The 20,801-nt window shown below is 35.1% G+C and overlaps 7 protein-coding genes across 8 annotated transcripts in view; 3 read left to right on the top strand and 4 right to left on the bottom strand.

Moving 5' to 3' along the window:
• The window catches only part of LOC107193412 (zinc finger protein Xfin), a 3,837-nt gene extending 1,762 nt beyond the window's left edge, over window positions 1-2,075 (top strand). The window contains 6 exon segments of the mRNA XM_015582852.1: window positions 214-455; window positions 626-911; window positions 914-1,098; window positions 1,162-1,266; window positions 1,337-1,486; window positions 1,557-2,075. Of these exon segments, the coding sequence (XP_015438338.1) occupies window positions 214-455; window positions 626-911; window positions 914-1,098; window positions 1,162-1,266; window positions 1,337-1,486; window positions 1,557-1,943 (1,355 nt within the window). The 3' untranslated portion in view covers window positions 1,944-2,075.
• Window positions 2,076-3,249: 1,174 nt separating this feature from the next.
• On the bottom strand, window positions 3,250-5,038 carry LOC107193610 (proliferating cell nuclear antigen). Its single transcript, XM_015583090.1, has 4 exons — window positions 4,649-5,038; window positions 4,317-4,482; window positions 4,090-4,234; window positions 3,250-3,562 (listed from the first exon to the last, which is right to left on the bottom strand). The coding sequence occupies exons 1-4, from the start codon at window positions 4,867-4,869 to the stop codon at window positions 3,309-3,311; spliced, it is 786 nt and encodes a 261-aa protein (XP_015438576.1). The 5' UTR covers window positions 4,870-5,038; the 3' UTR covers window positions 3,250-3,308.
• LOC107193611 (eukaryotic translation initiation factor 4E-like) lies at window positions 3,873-10,697 on the top strand. 2 transcript variants are annotated; one of them, XM_015583091.1, is made up of 4 exons: window positions 3,873-3,914; window positions 9,858-10,036; window positions 10,118-10,435; window positions 10,514-10,697. In XM_015583091.1, the coding sequence occupies exons 1-4, from the start codon at window positions 3,879-3,881 to the stop codon at window positions 10,626-10,628; spliced, it is 648 nt and encodes a 215-aa protein (XP_015438577.1). In that variant the 5' UTR covers window positions 3,873-3,878; the 3' UTR covers window positions 10,629-10,697. The 2 variants fall into 2 exon arrangements, with proteins under 2 accessions (XP_015438577.1, XP_015438578.1); XM_015583092.1 differs by lacking the exon at window positions 3,873-3,914 and adding an exon at window positions 9,430-9,498.
• On the bottom strand, window positions 5,801-8,439 carry LOC107193608 (uncharacterized protein DDB_G0284459). Its single transcript, XM_015583087.1, has 6 exons — window positions 8,387-8,439; window positions 7,454-8,128; window positions 6,886-7,388; window positions 6,389-6,800; window positions 5,941-6,300; window positions 5,801-5,857 (listed from the first exon to the last, which is right to left on the bottom strand). Exons 1-6 carry the CDS (start codon window positions 8,396-8,398, stop codon window positions 5,801-5,803), a joined length of 2,019 nt encoding a protein of 672 aa, XP_015438573.1. The 5' UTR covers window positions 8,399-8,439.
• A 700-nt stretch (window positions 10,698-11,397) lies between the features above and the next one.
• LOC107193411 (fas-associated death domain protein) lies at window positions 11,398-12,475 on the bottom strand. Its single transcript, XM_015582851.1, has 4 exons — window positions 12,089-12,475; window positions 11,814-11,978; window positions 11,608-11,738; window positions 11,398-11,535 (listed from the first exon to the last, which is right to left on the bottom strand). Exons 1-4 carry the CDS (start codon window positions 12,420-12,422, stop codon window positions 11,398-11,400), a joined length of 768 nt encoding a protein of 255 aa, XP_015438337.1. The 5' UTR covers window positions 12,423-12,475.
• A 1,101-nt stretch (window positions 12,476-13,576) lies between these two features.
• Window positions 13,577-17,823, top strand: LOC107193609 (dolichyl-diphosphooligosaccharide--protein glycosyltransferase subunit 2). The gene is made up of 11 exons (XM_015583089.1): window positions 13,577-13,691; window positions 14,072-14,280; window positions 14,514-14,645; window positions 14,847-15,007; window positions 15,138-15,277; window positions 15,427-15,802; window positions 16,022-16,201; window positions 16,267-16,495; window positions 16,618-16,830; window positions 17,194-17,365; window positions 17,637-17,823. Exons 1-11 carry the CDS (start codon window positions 13,682-13,684, stop codon window positions 17,777-17,779), a joined length of 1,965 nt encoding a protein of 654 aa, XP_015438575.1. The 5' UTR covers window positions 13,577-13,681; the 3' UTR covers window positions 17,780-17,823.
• Window positions 17,824-18,652: 829 nt separating this feature from the next.
• Window positions 18,653-20,360, bottom strand: LOC107193410 (coiled-coil domain-containing protein 65). The gene is made up of 6 exons (XM_015582850.1): window positions 20,134-20,360; window positions 19,736-20,025; window positions 19,528-19,650; window positions 19,203-19,436; window positions 18,934-19,145; window positions 18,653-18,832 (listed from the first exon to the last, which is right to left on the bottom strand). Exons 1-6 carry the CDS (start codon window positions 20,358-20,360, stop codon window positions 18,653-18,655), a joined length of 1,266 nt encoding a protein of 421 aa, XP_015438336.1.
• Window positions 20,361-20,801: the final 441 nt, after the last annotated feature.

The following is a 20,801-nucleotide window of genomic DNA, read 5'->3' as shown; positions in this document are numbered from 1 at the left end:
GGGGGGGGGGGGGGGGGGATCACGATGGTTTCTTCTTTTTATTTAAATATTTATTATTTTGATCGATAAGCGATGCAGAACTTGCACAAATACCAACGAGCCGCGAGCGGCGCAACAGGCTCGATAACGGAATAAGAAAATTCTAGGGATTACAGGCAAATATTAATGAATTTTTTTCTTCTTTTTTCTTTCTTTTCTTTTTCATTGGTACAGAAAAAATGGCCATCGCTGCTTCGGAGAATTATCAGCTCAAGTGGCACAGTTATGGCGCGCATCTGCACAGTTCTGTCGCGACGTTACTCCACTCAGAATCCTTCGCGGATGTCTTATTAGCGACGTCCTGCGGCCGGCACGTGGCGGCCCATCGATTCGTCCTTGCGGCCTGCTCGTCGTATCTCAGTCATATTTTTCAAACATGTCATTTCGGTGCGAACACGAATGCTCCTATAATCGTGGTACGTATATAGCATAAATTCCCGTAAATGTTTGAAAAGGTTCCTCTTGATGGGACATACAGAGTATAATTTTGTGGTAGCTTCAATAGTAGATGACACTCCATTGTGGATATCATAAGAAAAATTGTCTAACGTATCTACATAAGTCAATAACGAATATTACATTTAAGGTACTACCAACGGAAATTGGCTATCGTACGCTCAAGATCCTGATCCAGTACATGTACAGCGGAGAGGCAACTGTGACGAACGATCAGCTGGAGGGTGTATTAAAGGCCGGTGACATACTACGTGTCCGTGGCTTATGGCGATCCAACACCGGAAGCAAAAAGGAGAATATTCAGTCGAACAACCAAAAGGTCGACCGGGACAAACGAGAACAACCACCATTAACCGGACAAATTCAAAAGATCAAGCTGGTCCAACCGACCACAGAGAAAGTCGTTGAGAATGTACAATAAAGAGTGTTGAGAAGATCGAAGAGAAGATTACCGATCCGGAACTAAAAAAGATGTTAGAGGATAATAAGAATAATGAACAGAATAAAAATAAGGAAAACCTGGAGGCCAATGGAAAGAAACGGAAAACCACTAGTAACAGCGATGTAGAATCCAATAAATCTAAAAGCGAGGACGGTGAAAACGTAAGACGACTCGTAAATATGCACTGTTGAATGGGATCGTTCACTTTTTTATGTATATTTCAGACGGAGCTGAATCTGGAACTTTTAGTGAAAGACGAACCAATCTGGGAGGAAACTATCGACCCGTCGGAGTCGTTGACGATAGACCATGAGATTGATATCAAACCTGTACGTGGAACCGTCAAAAAGATTATCGTGTATGAGGGAAAATCGTAATGTTGTAATTCATTATTTACAGGAAATCGTACATAGTGCGGACGAGGAAGAAGAATACACACCATTAACGTGCGATATGTGCAGTCAAACGTTTAATCGGCCGTCGGACTGGGTGAGACACATTGAATTTACACACGCCGATATGACTGAAAATCGAAGGAAAAAGAGAAAGGTTAGTGTGCTCTTGACAACATAACAAATATTTCGAATACGTACGATGTTAATTCTGGATTATTTTCAAGGGTGATGTGGATGACGACAGCAAAGATTTTCCACCCTTGAAATGTGACCTCTGCGGTAACATGTATTCGACGCCTCAAGAATGGGTACGTCATATACAAACAGAACACACGGAAGAACAGTTGGCTTTAATGAACAACTCGGCGCCACCTAAACCAAAAAGAGTTCACAGCCACCAAAAATTGTGCAACATATGTCAAAAAGAATTCCCAAGTCATGCGTCGATGGTAATCCATCAAAGAACACATACGGGGGAAAAGCCTTTTCTCTGTTCCTATTGTAAAAAAGGCTTTAACGTTAAAAGTAATTTACTAAGGCATCTAAGGACATTGCATGACAAGTATGTACATCCCAGTTTATACGGGAGTAACGGCAACACTAATGCTTAAGCTCTTATAATTTTCGACTGTACACGTCTCTTTTTCCTTTGCTGATATCTCATTTACAAAGTGAGCATCACGCAACATCCTGATACTTTTCAAATCATGCTCATAGACTGAAGGAATAATGTCTATGGATTAACGGCTCTGCGTAAATGCAACATATTGGTCCAAAAACTTCGAAAGGTCGATCGAAACGCGCGTGGCATCTTCTTTGAAAATGGGCAAACGTTAAAGATCTTTTAAAAGTTTAAAAATAGATAACTTGATCTATTCCTTTCGTGTATTCAATTTGACAAACGGTGTATTAACGCGAATACGTATTTGATAATGAACGTTTTGTAAAAATGATTCTTTTAGTTTTAAATTTCAAAGCTGTTCCGTTGATAACACAAAAGCAATATCAGGGCTTTAAAACCAAAGAGGCTGATTACTATTGCCAAAGTGTCTTGTTTCGTTGCGACTTTAATTTGTTTGAACATAGAAACAAAATATGAAAAAGTATTTATTTTAAATTAAACGTTTGATTTAAACATGTATGAATAAGAACGACGATATACAGGTCTTCGCAGTATGTGCGTGTAAAATAATTCATAGCTCATAAATTATCATCTATTGATTAATATTTAATTACTTAGCAACTGTACGAGATCCAAAATGTGTAAGATTTAACTGTATACTTCTAGGCTATTCCATCCATGGTAGCCCTCTTATTCCCTCAGCTCGTAAGCTAATTATGTATTTTTATATTAAACTAGCTTATACACAAAAGGTATAAGAGATAAGATAAAGTAACAAAAAAAGTAATTTGAACTTTTAATTAGGCTAGGACGTAAGGATAACACATAATTCAAAATTTATCAAATGTTTTGGAAATGTATTGAGTTCTTCTTACATATAAAAGAGAGATCGCAATATTATCAAAATATTGTCACAGTTTATGAAACGGTAACAATATAAATCTTACGAGAATGACACCGTATTACCATGTTAATCATGATCGTGTCACTCTTACTATGAATCTTAGTGTCAATTCTACGTTGCGCTAACACTGTGACGAGCCAAATGACTTTTAAATGTAAAATTTAAATATATTACCTTCAAAGTATTTTTTAACTATCCTTAATCATTCCTTCAACAATGAATAGCAAAATATACCTTCTCTTTTTGTTTCATACATATAATGCTACCTGTCTTGTTTCGTGTAGAATTTCAAAAATACTTAATCTCTAATACCGTGATAAATAAAAAAAAAAAAAAAAAAAAAAAAACAAACAGTAGGATCGCAATACTTATATAAAATTAACTGGTATGCTATAATACACTGCATTAACAATGTTATAGCTTATATACCAAAGTAAGTCCTTCAGAATCTTAATTTTCTTCATCATCATCAATTTTCGGAGCGAGGTAGTATCTGATATGCCCAATATCACCGATTTTGTATTCACATACTAGAGGCACATCATTGGACATGGATAGCTGTACTTGCGCGCAAAGAGGTCCAGCTTTGATAAAGCAATTAAGGTAACGGCATGAGAATGTTAACTTCACTGGTTCTTGCATATTAACAGATACTGCTTCTTCTTCATTGTCCGCGTCCGCTGTTTGTGCTAACTTGATAGTGGCTGAAACAGAAGAATATCTTGTATGAATACACACTGACAACATTATATAATAATGTCAATTGTACAGATATATTTTTACATTTTACAATATACACATCTTGTAATTTATTCGCATTTTTAAATGAGTTTCACTAGAGAGAAGTATAATTTCTTTAAATACGAAAATGTAAACAAGCACAGTTGTGAGACACACGACCAGAATACACAACCTTATCTTTACGAAGACAAGGTCAAGCAAGTAAATACATTCTAGGACATTACTTAATTTCAATCAGTTGCTAGATAGCTTTTGTGCTTGAAGAATCTTGATTGCAAGATGTTACAGAGCCAAAGAAACTACTACACAGTCGAGGTAAGTGTACACTTCCTATTGATACATCAAAACAAAAGGACTTAATGAAGATATGTGATTCAATGTTTTTTCTTACACACACACCCACCCACACGCACGCACGCACACACACACGCACGCACGCACGCACAAATATATACATATACATGTGTATTTCTATGAAAAACTGATATACCTTGGCCATAGTCTCCAGAAGCGCTGAACTTTATGCCCTCCTTAGAGCATGCAAATGTTATAGATTCCCCAAATTGACTTAGATCTCTACATATACGGGAAAATTCTTGAGATGGCATTTTCACAATACACGAATACGAAGTTTCCTATAAAAATCAACAGAGTACAATAAAGAGATTTGTGTGTAATTCTTAAGTAATGCAATAATGTAGAGGAAAAGAAACTTACAGGAATACCAAGGTGTTCCTGATCCATATTGATAAGTTTCATCTCATATTCAGCAAGTTTCTCTTTGTTTGGCGATTCAAATATAAACACAATATTTTCTGGATTGTCCAGTGCTCGCAAAGTGACTGTATCTTCTGAGCCAGCGCATCGTAAAATTTTAGACATGCTAAAAGAATGTAATTTGCTTAGTTTCACTTATTACCAAACAATTATTCAATCATATTAGATAGGAACAATCCTTTGTCCTTAGAAATATTGCTCTTCTTTTTCTATTGTGAGTAGAAATAACCCTACATAGTAATAGTTATATTGAAAATTATAATAAGCCTTACCATGCAATACTCATACCCATTGACAAGTTTCTATCGCATCTGTATTTATCAAAACCATCACTTCTAAGATTAAGGGAAACCAAAGAAACATGAGCGTTGTCCATGGCCTGGACTTGGATGCCGGAATCGGAGCATTCGAAGGTAGCTTCGGTTAAAAGATCCTTTATTGCATCCAATACTTTTTTCAGGATCGCGCTCTGTACCAAACGTGCCTCGAACATTTTGCCGGTTCACTTTTCTTTAGCTATCAGTGGCTATCAGTTCGTAAAACCTGGGGTTAGATGCAACAGCTACAATCACTTGAAAGAATTGTTGAGACCGGTAACGTTACCCGCGCTTTCTTACCGCCTGAACGTCAGGAACAGTCAGGAAGTAGATGGCATTCTTGAACACCGGAAACGTATTCAATTGTCGAATTGAATAATACATACCGATAATACCGAACGTTTATTAAACTTTAATTCGGCGCAATGGTACTTATATACATACTCATGTATATGTAACCCAATAGCTTTCGACTAATTTAGTTGAATTTATTAGAGACAATAAAACACCTCTTAGCGTAATATAAATTTCAATTTGTTAATTTATTTTACATAAAAAATGTCCAATGTATGTACGTGTGATCGTGTATATAAAAATGTAGTATTTGAAAACCTTCATCCGGAAATACATATTTCGCAAATGTATCAATTGTGATTTGAATTTTATAAATATCTAGAATTAATTTTGATGTCCTAATTAGTATTATTTTCCTAAAAAAACGAAGTGATGACGAATACAATGTTTATAAAAACAGTTTAATAAAAATGGTCACAGTAATAAAAAAAAGTAATTGGGATACGAAACGAATACGAATTAAATGTACAAAATAAGTTGAATCAAACTAAAAATAATCGTAGGTATACGTACAATTGTTCTGGAAAATTTTCTATCGGCACAATTTCAGCATAAAAATTTCTAGGTTGAAAACATATGGATGTAAAAGTATTTAAATACGATTCAATTACTAATATCATACTTAAATAAATGCAGTCTCACTCGTTACAGATTACAACTAGAAATATTTACACATTATGTACGAAATTAAAAGTGTTTAAAAATAGAATACTAATAAACGGCGTGGCAATAGGACATGCTCGTTTAAATGCATTAAAAACCGATGTCACCAGCCATATTCTCCAATTCATTGAACATCTGATCAAGGTGCTGAAACGAAAATTTTTACAAAGTTACATTTGCACAATTTTATTCGATGCTTTACTGTAAATAATTAAGTGTGATCTACATACATCAGATGGGTCAGTGTCTTTCGCGATTTCTTCTTGTTTGTCACTAAACGATAAGCTACCATTTTCATCTATATCTACTGCCTCATCCACTTCTTCATAATCGTTTTCATTATCCTCGTCATTATCATCGGAGTCGTCTTCTTCTTCTTCTTCCTCTTCGTCATCGTCGTCGTCATCGTCATCCACATCGTCATCTACATCTTCATCAGACCGAATATTACATGACATGTCCATTTCTTCGTAATCTTCTGGTTCTTCCTTAATTTCCGTAAGCAGTATCGTTTCCGGAACTGATTCTCTTTCATTTGAACAAGGTGGAGGTGCCTCTGATGCTGGAGGAATTTGAGGCGGTTGACTGGTCTAAAATATTATTAATGTTAAACATTTCTGATTGATCATTTATATATTTAAAATAATTCAATAATGTAAACTACTTATATGTTTTTACCCATGGTTGTTGTTGCTGTAATTGTGCAGATTTAACGGATGCAATTGAGGTCGGTACAGGTGAAGACGAAGACGAAGACGATTGCAAATTCGTGCATTTTTCTTGTTCCAGAGACGTTATTTTATTCTGTGTTTTACTGGAATTTTCTTGTAGTATATTTGCTACGTTCCTTTCTAGGTTTGGCAAATTTTTATCTGCATGGTTAACCTTCTGTTCCTTCTTTAATTGTGAATTAGTATTTGGTTCCTCTTTTACTTTCTTAACATTTGGTTTTGGTTCACCGGGAAGACAAGTATTACCACGCTGTCTTCTAAACCTAACAATAATACTTCTGGTATCCCACATTAAATCATGTGCTTGTTTGTATGCAGATATAGATTCATCTACACTATTATACCTTATAAAAGCATATCTGAAAGGTAAAACAAACACCACATTACAGGTGCATAGATAAAACATTAATATAATATTCATTGAATATTATAAATAAAACTCACCGGGTATTTCTCATTTTCTGTGCATACCCTACATCTACTCGAGCAGCTGTGGGAAACTTACTTTTTACTTCATTAACATTAACAGACTCTGGTAAATTTCCTATGTATAATGTATAAGGGTCTATTTCCTCAGGCATTGGATTATCCTCATCCCTTAGGGATTTCCGTTCAACTTTCAAATGACCAATGCCAAAGGGGATTTTCTCCAACTCTTTTATAGCCTCATCAATATCAACACTCTCTGCCATTTGTATGAAACAATATCTAGGACCACTAGGACTTTGAAAATGTATGTTTTGTATACCAGGGTGAAATTCCCGAACAATATCTTTATTAAGATCAGGATCTGGGAATTTGATTATTAGACTTTGAGCTTTGACTGTTTTATTATATTCATTCTCAATCTTCAAAGCTCTTTCTGCATCTTCTCTGTTCCATGGTCGACTAGGATAACTTTGTGACATAGGTTTCCTTTGTTTATTCTTTTTAACTACAACTTCTTCCTAAAATTAACAATTCAGATTTTGTAATCGAATGAACATCTGATGAGAAAACATCTGATATTTACCAAAACTATTTTAACATCTTGATCTGAAGTTTCCTCCCCATGTCGATTTGTTAAAATTCCTGGAGGAATGGAGGGAAGAGAATGATTAGGAAGAGGAACAGGCATGTGATTCATAATAGCATCACTCGTAGTTGTAGGATAATTGGTTCTCTGCCATTCCAAACCAAGACTACTACTCAATGTTGCACCGAAATAAGCTGCCTGCTCAAAGTGACCCTGAGACTGTCCAAATCGTGCAAGCCTTCTATTTTTACGATGAAAGTTATTTCTTTGAACATATATATTGCTTCTATTGTGATTAAACCTTTCACGTCTCATATAATTACCTCTTAAAGGCATTTCTCTTTGAAATGAGTTAGCAGTCATATCACGTGGGGGTGGAGGTGGTAGGGGTGATGTTTGAGGTGTTATCCATTGCCATGGTGCAGGAGGATGTGTCCATGCTTGAATTGGTGTAACTTGAGAAGGCACTGGTCCAAAAACATGAGGAGGTGGTGGGACTCCACTGGATGGTGGAGGCATTGGAGGTAACGGGGGTTGTCCAGGCAAAGGTTGTGTCACAGTTGAGGTAGATGAAGATGAAGTAGTATATACAGGATAGGAACCTTCATATCCAAAACTGACACACTCTTGCTTGACAAAAGATCTCTTTGCCTCTCCATTTTCTTCTGTTACCTAAAAAAATGGAAAATTATGAATTAAAATTATCAAGATTCATACAAATCTAAATACTATTAAATAAAATTATAATTTAATAATATTAATCTAATATTGTTTACACCTAATCATTACACATCTATGTAAAATACGCGAAGGTATTTCCAGCAACCGCTGTCAAACTAACCTTCCTTAAAGATACCCTTAACAAAATTAATGGAAATTTATTATAATTATTATTGTAAAACTACGGTAAATTGAAAAATATGTATTTACCGAACGTTTCATAATGCAGACAGAACTGTTGTTAATTTTTAAAGAATAATTGCGCTCTTTAACTTATAATGTAAATACATCGTTTACGTGAAGCAACGAGGGTGACCAGTATAGAAGCTACTGGTTGTTGCGGTGCACAACAAGGGTACCAACCCTTATTTTATTAGAAATTTCAAGTTTTCATGATCCAGCATCACCTGACTATTATTGTCCGAGCTTTCAGATCTAAATCATATCCTTTGGTAAAAAATATCCAAACGAATAATTATGTGTCATTTGACTGTAATGAAGCCAAATGCAATTCTGGCAAATTATTTTATCTCCTCCATACAAATATACAAACTGGTAGAATGGATTTATATCGAATATCAGAATCATATTATTTTGTAATTATAATTGTTTATTATATTTCTGCATGTTCTATGTACAATTCACATCATGTATCATTAACAAATTTTATATTTCATTTTGGGTACTGCAGTTCTATATAAAAGCATTTTTTATTAAATTTCCAAGTCACACATTCACAATAGACACACTATATATATATATATATATATACCCATGCATGTATAGTATTGTGATGCGTGTGCCCTATATACATATAATATTGTATATGTACTTCTGAATTCGGAGAACAAGAGAACGTCAAGAATATGAACAAAACAATCTCATCAATGTGACAAAAATATTGAAATGAAACAAAAGTAATTGGTGTTGTAATCACGGACTAAATAATGTGTTATGTTAAAAAAATTCCCGCACTGCTACAATAATTTCTGTTTATCTACAAACAATAATAAGGCTACCAAAACAAGAGATACATATATAAAAGGATTGTTTGTTTTCAAGATTATATTCTTTTTACTGTTTTCATGTTGTTTTGGTATTCATTGGTTACATCATAATAATAAAGCATAATTAAACATCTTATTAAATTTCGTTGCGACAACTTTCCGGTGCGCCGACGCGATTTAGCGTTTCTATCTTAGGGAAAGGATAGTTGATGCAAAAATTTCTCCGATAGATGCCCTTCCCGTTAGTTCACTGAGCGAGCATATTGTGCGTGTAGTCGGTGTGACATGGCTACGAGCAATACAGAAGAAATTGAGGTATTATTTTGTAATATTTTTTATGTTTCCCTACATATTCACTGGCAGTATTGGGAAGAAATTTGCGTGAATTTTCTTTATAATAGCGTGGTCACTCGACACCCTTTACCCCTCCCATCTGTTCCCATGCATGGTGAAAACTGTCTTAACGAATTTAAAAAAAGCATATTATATTACTCGAACAGATTACTTTAGTATGTGTCACACTTATGGACAGAAATATTATATCAGATCCAATTAACAACGTTTTATAAATATCATACATAAGAGAAAGTAGAAATCAGCATGTGTATATGCATATTAATACAGAGGTTAAAACAGCTATGTAGATAGAAAATTATAACTGTAATTATTTCTAGGAAGTTGAAGGGAAGGAGCATGAAATAACCAATTTCGATGAATTTCCACCAGAAGTTTTAATCAAACATCCACTTCAACACACGTGGACCCTTTGGTATTATGAACCGGATAGGAATAAATCATGGGAAGAGAGCCAAAGGAAAATCACAAGCTTCGATACAGCAGAAGATTTCTGGAGGTATTATAAATCTTGTTCCAGAATATTAACTGAGTTGTTTTTGAGGTTTGTAGAATAATAAACATTGATTTTCATTGTCAGTTTGTACAACCATATCAAGGCTGCATCTGAGCTAAGACAAGGTTGCGACTATAGCATGTTCAAGCAAGGAATCAGACCAATGTGGGAAGATGATGCCAATAAACGTGGTGGAAGGTGGCTTATAAACTTAGATAAGAAACAAAGAGCCACAGATTTAGATCACTTTTGGTTAGAGACTCTTTTATGTATGATTGGTGAAGCTTTTAATGGATACTCTGATGATGTTTGTGGAGCTGTAGTAAATGTAAGGCCAAAAGGAGATAAAATTGGTGTATGGACTGCAAATGCTAGTAGTGAACATAGTGTCATAGAAATTGGGTAAGTTAGACAGAAATATGCTTTTACCAACATATATTTACCGATCACCTAATTATATAGTTATGTTCTGTTTTACAGGCGTAAACTGAGAGAGAGATTAAAAATCACATCAAAAGTATCTATAGGATATCAAATACATAAAGACATTATGCTCAAAGTAGGAAATCAAACAAAGAATGCTTATGTTATCTAAAAACTGTTGATGTTGCATTAATGTCACGATTTCTTACTTATACAAAAAAAAACATTAAACTGGATTAACAACGCATTAATAACATACAAAATTGAGTCAGATTATTATATAAAACATTTTAAATGAAAATTTAAAAAAAACTACATCTCCATTGTAGCCAAATATTTTCCTAATGAAAGTAATTGAACAAATGCTAATAAATATGCACTGAAACAGATGTATATGGTATTAATATAAAAATTTATATTGATGTAATTTAGAATTAGATTGTGAAAGATACGCACAGGATGCTGTATTTTTCAGAAAGAAACATAAATCATACAATTATAAACAATGGTTGTTCAAACATATGTCATTAAATACTTTTCTTTACACACACGCACACACACGCACACACACACACACACCTTTCTTTCATGTGTAGTACACACCATTCATATAAAAATGAAGACTGCTTTAATGAAATTTTTTAAAAGAAAAAAAACCTATAAAACTAGGTTGCCAGTCTTTGAAGATGAAAATGTAAGAAAGCACAGCAACCTATTTAAGAATAATGTAGTACTATTTAAATAACATTCTCACTATTATTTAACAAACAGTTATACTTAAGAATGTCTTAAAAATATATTAAAAATATAAATTCTTGTTTCCGCATATATGTCTAAATACACATATCTTTTTACTTTTAATTATCCCGAAATAAATGATAATATAAGTGTTAATTGATACTAGTGTTTATTTTTAATAAATTTGAAAGAATTGAACTATTTTACTGTTCTATTTTCGTACATAAAATTAATCTTTCAGCAAGTTCTTTCAGATCTCTTCGTCTTGCTTTTTCTAATGCATGTATCAAGTTCAGTTTCCAATTGCCTGTACTATATTTGAATACACATACTTTTAAAGCCTAAAACATATTATTCCACATCACGTTAATGTAAAGGTTTGTAAAAAAAAAAAAATAAACATTACGTCTTACCATATAACTTTGTGCTTTCATGTCAAAAGGATGTTTATTTTCAATGATATCAATTTGACTCTCGGGTATACCTAAATATCTGACTGTGTCTCTCCAAGACCGTCCAATTCGTTCACTGATTTGTAATAAAACTTTAAAAAAATATATAATACTTATTGATGAAAAATAATCAATGTTACGTACTACAAAAAAGGAATAATCAGTACCCATTTGTTGAAGCATTTCTTCCTGTTTGGAATGTCTTTTAACATTTGTTACACATTTCTGTGATAATGTCTCACATTCAGATTTAGTACCTTGCAGCTTTGGTTGCAATATCAGCTCTTTAACTTCTTTTGACAAATCTTTTTTGTTATTATCTTTATGATCTACTGAATATTGCATGAAAATGATTAGAAAAGTATATGACAATTATGCACAACTATATATCAAATAATTAATAGAATAATGATAAACGATTTAATTTGAATCAAAGACTTACCATTGGCATCTTGATACATGTTACAAAATTTTGAGTAATTTGTGTTTTCACAATAAAATTTGTAATCATTTATCTTGTTTAACACATGAGAATCATTTAAATAATTATTTGCAATATAAACAAGAGGTTCCACATTATTAAAGTTAAGAGTATCTCGTTTTTGTAATACTTTTAATAATGTGTTTAAACCTTTAATTTGGCTTAATTTGCGGTTTGAATTTATGCAATGTGCATAATAATCTTTAAGATTATTCAATATATGATCATTGACAAACGTTTCAGCAGTAGATAAAAATTCTTCAAGGAGACAATTGTACTTGATTTCCACTGTCATGGTATGTTATGTATTACTTAGTTTTATACAGGGGATTCCCTCTTTCCAAGGTAATCAGTGTGTAAACCTTGTAATTGATATCTGTAAATTTTCTGGTACAATCTGAAAGAGACTATTTTAATATTTCCATAGATTGTACTTTATGCAACATTCAATAAAATACATGATATAAATTTACATTGTCAATTATACTGAACAAATTACAGTATTTCAACTGATAATAAACTTTTGTTTTAAATAAGTTGATAACCGTATCATACGTTTGTCCTTTAAATAATAACAAAAGTTGTATAAATTTTGCTTCTTATTCATAGCTTAGGCAGTACTGGGTAGTACATTTTCTATAAATAAGTTATATATTTTGTACAGCGCAAATTTCATACGTACCCATCCAAATTCACTGGACTCAACCGGACTCACCTCATTCACCTCACACCACGGTCGGTATGTATACACAAGTCTAGAAACTTCCATGGTGGCGATGGTGATCCCTTATTAAGTAGAGATGGCGTGAACTGCTACTTGTGAATTACTCGTGATTCGATCACGTTCGTTCTCAATCACGGTAATTTTTCACAGTGATTCGTGATTTCTCGTGATCGTTTCTGATTGGTGGAGAAACCTAACAATTCTTTACACGCGACACATAATCTGTATATTTTATATTTTATATTAACGACATCAAAACAAAAATTCGAGTTATATCGTATAAAGTGAAAGAATAATTAGAAACAATGAAGAATAATGAATAAATTAATGATTAAAAATTATAATCTACATGTTACTAAGGAAATCATTCTTTTAGAATTTCTTGTTTTTTCTACTGATTTTTACAAACACAGTAATGTAATTCATCGTAAAATCATATTGAATACGTTTTTCTGTTTAAAGATTAATGACTTACGATTGCAGTGAGCAAATTCACTCAAGATAAAAAAATCGCAATCACGGTCGTGAATGAAGTTAAACCACGATCGTGATCGTGATTCGGCGATGACTGTGATAAATCACCGTTAGTGTTTTTACACGCCATCTCTATTATTAAGGAAGACCAAAAGTTTCATGAATCTTCCGCTAGCGACGCAGCGCTGCAGTCGTAGTGTACCTACAAGAACGCATGCTGATGCATCGCACGGTCGTATAATGGTCGTATACACGGTGCACCTTGGTGAAGAGGGTAAAGAGTTATTTTCAGCCATTTTGTTCGGAACAGCAACGTGGCAACCGGTACGACCGGTATTGTGACCATTGTGACTACCATGATTATTCGTAAGTATCATTCGGTTATACATTGTTCATAAAATTTTCTTTCCATGCATCCGCGGAGACAAAAATTAATATATGTTCTTCAATCGGTTTCGTGAACGTTTGTTTCATAGTATTTAATCGTTTTTGAAGCAATTTCGCTGAATTTGTTCATTTTGTTCCTTTTACAGAATTTAAATAATATACTTTGTAGTTTAGGTATCTTTTATTTCTAAAAATGAACTTAAAATTTGAGTCAAATTGTCACGTATCACGAAAAATATTGTTTCATACACATTTCTCTTCCTAGTTTCCTACCTTCAAATGATTTGACTGAAATTTATCATTATGCATCTATTTTATCGAAATGTGTGCATATTGTTTGAAGATTTACCTTGTTTCAGTTTTACTATTGGTAACTGCAACCGCGCGTATAACAGTATGTTTGCCAAGCATCGAAGTATTGCAATCAACGAATACTTATTTAACAACGGCTGATAAAATCCATTTGAAGAAAATCCTTGAACCAGGTTTATCATTCAATGACGTATCTTTAGTGTACTACGCTGTTCAGGGATACAGATTTCTCGAAGAACCTCTCCCGAATCAGCAGGTGAGAAACTATCAGTCTTTTCAATGATCATAAGCTGTAAAAGTTTCTTGACTCGTGTACATTGCTAGTAGATTCATGCGTTAATATACCTGAGAAAGCGCAATATATGATGAAAAGTACAAAAACTTGATACGCAGTGATGCTTTGATTAGTCTTTCTGATGCCAATGTGCATTCAATGAGATTTCACAAAAATTTTGTAGCGTTCTTTTTATCGGAGTTTCATGTTTTCAGAATATCTGTGAATATCTAACAAAAGTGATAAAGGAAAACAGCAATATTACAACGGAGAAAGCTTTCTATATTGCCTCTACCTGGAAAGCTATTGGAAGCTGCGGAGAACTTCCTTCATTGACTGTACGAAAAGTACGTACGTGTATAAATGTATTAATTATTAAAACTTTCATATGTTAACATATTATGACATGTATAATGATGTTAAAAAACTTTCGTTCTACTGTACTTTTATAATGAAGAGTATTACATTTGCTGAATGAAAGATTCACGCAGACGAAATGAAGTATAATTGATACCATCTACTAAGGGAAATATCTTTTGCTTGAACAGGTGCTGCTTAGCCCGATAGAAAAGGATGGTTCCAGTATGATAGAATTATATTACGCGGTAAGCGGGTTGACTGCGCTATCTGAAAAACTGCCACGCGATAAAGTGGATAAAATTACAAAAGCAGTGCAAAGTATGTTACGAAAGGATGACAATCTATGGAAGTACGATCTGTTTTCTTAATGTTTTATTGTCGAAGTACCGTCGCTAAAAAGTTATGTAAAGTTAGTTCAATGGGATGAAGGACATGTTTGAAATTTTAATTCTCCTTTATTGAACGTTTTACCAAAATAGCTTGGGTTATACTTTCCACATCGCTTCGGGTCTGGGAACGAGCGACGCATTCGCATTCGATCGTGTCGAAGACGCCATTATTCAGGCCGACGAAGTGGATGGACAATACTTGCAGTTTGAAGGTGGCCTTTCTGTGACTAGTAAGTAATCGATTGTTTGCAATTTTCGTGATTGTATTACCAATTATGGAAAGTATATTCGTTCTTATTTCCAACAACCGTCCTATGCGAACTGTTAACATGAATTATTACCAATGCATTACCTTTTTTTTTTTTTTTATCAATTCCAGGTTTCCTGGTGAACGGTATTTTCAAACTGTCCCATAATCTAAAGAAAAAGCCATCATTATCGTCGCCGCAAATTGTTAAAATGGCTAACTATCTTTTGTCTCGCCGATCTGTACAGACACCGAGGGGCGTCATGAATCTACTTTCAGCATTAACGACTTTAGCAAGCAGTGATTTCGAACAACCAATTTGTGTAACATTAGCCAACGAATGCGTCAGCATTTCAGCTCAACAGCCTTTAGTTACAGTGAAAGTTTGCAATATTTTGGGTGGTCCGGTTACCGGTATGTCCAAGGTAACCGCAAATTCAGCGACACGAATCGGAGATGACGCTGTAATTTTGAGCAAACAAAATCTGCAACCTTCACCAATGGACAAGTGAGTGTTAGTTGCTGCCTTCTATTTTCCCCATTACTTTACCGACTTGGTTTCGTTGTTAACAAGATCGGTTATACCTGGGGATATAATAATTGTCGATGCAACCCTTTGACCTTTCCCGTATTGCAATTTTCCGAAAGGTTAAGAAAATCGACGAACAGCCGTTTTTTTCATTAATTTACAAAAATGAAATACTTGACCTATCTCGTTGTTTCGTAGAACATTATTCACGATGAATCTTATGGAGGCTAAACCGGAACGCGGATTCTACAAGATATCTGTCACGGCAGGATCAGTGACAAATGTCGTCACTGTAAAAGTTCTGTGTAAAGTAGTAGTCGATTATTTAGAGATTGGTACTGGTGACGCTGATCAGACGACACAGCCAAAGCTTACACGGTAAAATTTAGTGGAGTATTCTGGCCACAATAATACTTTTGCTACAGTCTGTATGATAATTATAGAGTAATTCATCCTGAAAAACTGAGTCACAAGATAGAAGCTGACTCCCAGCAAAAATTGGTTATGCGATTTTTACTGAAAGATGACATTAGTAAGAAACCTATGCGCGCACATCAAGTCTTTGTACGGCTTTCGTCTGCTAGTGATTCGAAGGATGATAAGGACAGAAAGAGTCGTGAAATCCTTTTTGTGGCTGAACCCGACACGTCGCAGCTTTATAAGTTCGACATGGTAATTCTTTGTTCTCTTATTCTCTTCCGTCATTATCTCTATTATTTACCATAAGCTTGTTAAAATTTATATATTTTTTTTTATATATATATTTATTGATCGTGGCTTTCGAAATGTTTTAGCCAGTTGGATCCACAGCTGTCAACTTTGATCACCAGAGTGGAGATTATAACGTGGAATTAATTGTTGGTGACGCCATATTAAGCAATCCTTTCCAGTGGACCGTTGCAACAGTTAACTTAAAATTCCCTGAACCGACTTCGAACGAACGAATAGATAAAAGCACATCTTATCAACATAAAACAAACGTTTACACAACCAAGCCAGAGATACAGGTGATAGAGAATGTTTTCCCTGATTGTTCTTCTTGTTTTTTGGTTAAGCTATGTAGAAATACTTTTACAAGCATAGCAGGAACTGTACTTGGAACGTCGGGCAAATAACTCCGCGCGAACCAATGCTCGTTAGTGACAGCAATTATCATGAAATTCTGTCACCTCCTTAACATTGGGACAAAAATATTGCCGTCGGATATACATTTGTTGTTGTGTTTTTTCAATTTTGGCAACATATTTGGAATATTTCCATTCGACGGACACTCATATAAACGTGAAATGTCTATGGTATATTTAATTGCAAAGTAGAAAACCATACAAACTAGTCCTTGTCCTTTGACCTCTAGTACTTGTTTGTTTCAGCATATGTTCCGCGAACCTGAGAAAAGGCCACCCGCCTTCGTTTCCAATCTATTCACCGGTTTGTGTTTGGCTCCGGTCTTTTTGCTACTTATTTTGTGGGCTAAACTAGGAGTGAATATATCGAATTTTCCACTTTCACTGAGCGCTCTCACATTTCATCTAGGTTTGGGAAGTGAGTACATTTTATGGTATTGTACAATGCCATTAGTTCGTATTTGCGGTGTAACACTGCCCGATTGTCGACAAATTGCAACATTTCTGTTTTATTTGTCTTTGTTTGGGCGCAAAGAAAACGTGAAATTTTCGCAAATTCGACAACTGTGTTGTATTTGTAGCCCAATGTTCACGACATTGTGAAAATATTTGAATCCACTTGAGTGAGTAAAGGTAATATTTGTTCAGATAGAAATTTCGTTAACCTATTACGTCTCGTTTCTTTTCAGGTATCTTTGTACTTTTCGGAATATTTTGGTTGAAATTGAACATGTTCGTCACTCTTCGATACCTACTCGGCCTCGGTGTCGTAACATTCCTCGCTGGGAATAAAATGTTATCACGTATAGCTCATAAACACAAGTTACGTTAAATTGTTGCTGCATTGAGAATTTTTCATTTGAAGACATGTAGGGATCATAACCGTAACTCGAATCGGTTTCGGTTCTTAGTAACCGCCTGCAATCCACGTAGCCTACGTAATCGATTATTAGATCTTCTAGAATAACACTGTGAGCGTCGTCCATAACCCGCCCCCGGTATACATGCAGGAACCTCTCTTAGTAACCCGGTTAAAGCAGCGGTTATGATCCCTGAGGTTAAGTCATGGGTATTAATGTCAGTGAACGGGATCTAGTGCTCGCCGTTGGACGTTGTTCATCTTCCGTTCCAGCATGTCTTTGTCAGTTTGATTTAGTCAAGATTTTTTTGTAATAATAAATAATGTTGTCACATTAAAATATACATTACCTTTTACATTACCTATTACAAATTAATTCGTATTGTGTAATTGTTACAATAACGAATGTTTGTAAAAACAAAAAAAAAAGAAAAAATAAATAAATTGTAACTCGATAACACGGTATCCGACGTTATATTTCTTCGGAAATTTTTTTTTTCGAATATTTATTCAGCAGACCACAGACCGAAATAGAGTGGTAGGTGTGATAGTTTTTGGTAACACGTTGGGAGTACCCGATCTGACCAGCGTCGTTTACAGCATTTCACTTACGTGTTCGCCGGTGAAATAATGGATAATGCATCTAAATATGCCTTACACGTTTCCTACTTTTTTTCCTCCTTTCTTCCTTTCTTTTTTCTGCCGTTCTGTTAACCTCTCTAGCTGTATACGCCTTAAACACGTATATGTTTCTTATCAGACTGGGTTTACCACCGCTGTGGGCTAGGATACTGAAAACTACAAAGTTTCTGAAGTATTTACGTACAGATTCAGTTCTAATATCTTTCATTGAGAACTAGGAAACATAGAATACGATGCCTGTCGAAAAAAATGTTTTACAGATTTGCGCAAATTGTTGGCCTCCGTTGCGTACAGATTCCTTTCTATACGCAATTCTGCAGCGATTAATTGGGAAAAGCCGAAACGTTGCCAGAAACGTATTAAAGTTTGAAAATCTTCCGTAACCTGAAAAGAATCTGTGCAAACAGACGATTTCGTCTGAAAAGGACGAGTAGACAAAAATGAAAAAAGAACGTAAGTATACTAAGCGATATTAGTGTTCTAACTAAATCGAATGGTAAAACATCGTCCAGCGTTGCATGTACATGATGATCGACGATCACTGGAAGTATTTTCTCATCTTGCGTTTCGTACTTTCGACAGGTTTGCATGTACGTGAGCATACGTCCAGCCTTCATCGTCAAGTCTCTTAGTTGCTTCGCGGTACAGTTGTATTCGCTGGACATCGTCATTGTTCTTTGCTTATCTTTCTTGTGATCTGGTTAATGAATAATATTAAGAGATCTCGATGTTGTCTCTCAAATAAGCGATTTACCAGAGACGAAGCACTTGGTAGCTTGTCGATAGGTGTTACGAAAGAAATAGGACTCCCGTCTGATATCGTGCAATTCGTTCGCGACATCCCTTCTGTAAGAATGAATTTTTTCACGGAATTTGGCAATCTCATCGAGAAGACACGCGATTCGCAGATTTTGCTCGATAATTGCTTGGCGGTCAGATTTATCTTTTCTCTGAATAATCTCGTAAGCTTTTCTTCGTTCGTCCGTGTCTGTTCAGAAAGAACAAGAAAGGCTGCTTCGGTCACGCGTTTATAACTTATTCGCGTCTATAACAACGGTAGATATACGGTGTACACAAACTTGTACGATAATCAGAGAAAACGCTTCGCAATTTGTCCCCGAGATCTTCGAGTTGTTTTTGAAGTTGTGCCGTAACCAATCTTCTTTCGTTTTTCCCGTCGTCCACAAACGCGTTCACTTTACCTTTAAATGAACATTTTTGTTTTGTGAGATCGAATCAATCGAGTGTCGTTTAGAAAATAGTTGTTGTGTACATATAATATTTTACTTATCGCAGTGCTCTTCGCAATGGTTAATTTATTTTCAGATCGGTAGTTGATAAGAACATTGATTTTCCGTAATGTAGTCTCATCCTTGTTTCGGCTGTAATTTATATCCTCAAATTCGTGAGTTTTGTCAACGAATATCGTTTCGATATGTCCATGGAAAAACGTGTCAACGGCTTCTAAGCGCGATCCGTGTGCTCTCAAGGATCGGTCAATCACCTCCGTGTGAACACCATTGGTTTTTCGTCGTTGATCCTCGGTTTCTTGCAAAGCATCCAACAGTAGACTGATACTGCGCGTGCGTAAGAGATTCTGTAGATCTGTCTCGTCGACGACGAAATCTTCGATCCTCCTCCGTCGCACAATCAGAGACGAGAGAATATCATGTGCGTACACGTACCTGTAGTCCTTGACATCAAGGGCATGCTCCAAGCTCTCCCAAATTATTTCGACTTTTTTCCAGATATCCGGCATTTCCATTCTCACGAGTATCTCTCGCCAAAGACGTAAATGACGTTCGGTATTCATAGCGTTGAATTTGATTTCTCGGTCCAATGCTTTTCGTTTCGAATCTCGTACGTTTATCGGTTTAACTCGTAGCCCTCGACGTTTCCGTTTAGGAGGCATTTTACGATTGAAAATCAGTTTACGGAGGAACGAGGTTCTAGCAATGTTCACTTCGTTTTCAAGCGTTTCCCCTCATCAGTCTGAAGTGTATCGGTCATATTTTCCTCGACAACTGACATTTGTATCGATTTGTTCGAATTCTTGTGGAAACGTAACGTAGAGAAACGATCACTGTTTTTCCGCAGTTATGTACGTACATATATATGTATGTATGTATCGTCGCTGTGCGTATTCATCGGCGCCGTCATCCTTATCATATATTATAATATGCCATGCCATGTCAAGCACAGCGTAACGTTAATATACTTATATATGAAACGTGAACGACAGGCAGTCCTGTGTTATAAATACACCTTCCACTCTAGACAAATAATTTGATGGCGGTATGCTAATTAACACTTCTAGTTATGCGAGTAACTTAAGGTCGCACAGTTGAGACTC

The sequence above is a fragment of the Dufourea novaeangliae genome, unplaced genomic scaffold, assembly GCF_001272555.1.
Source record: "Dufourea novaeangliae isolate 0120121106 unplaced genomic scaffold, ASM127255v1 scaffold6, whole genome shotgun sequence".
Classification (NCBI taxonomy): Eukaryota; Metazoa; Arthropoda; class Insecta; order Hymenoptera; family Halictidae; genus Dufourea; species Dufourea novaeangliae.
This window is presented reverse-complemented; position numbering and strand designations above follow the sequence as displayed.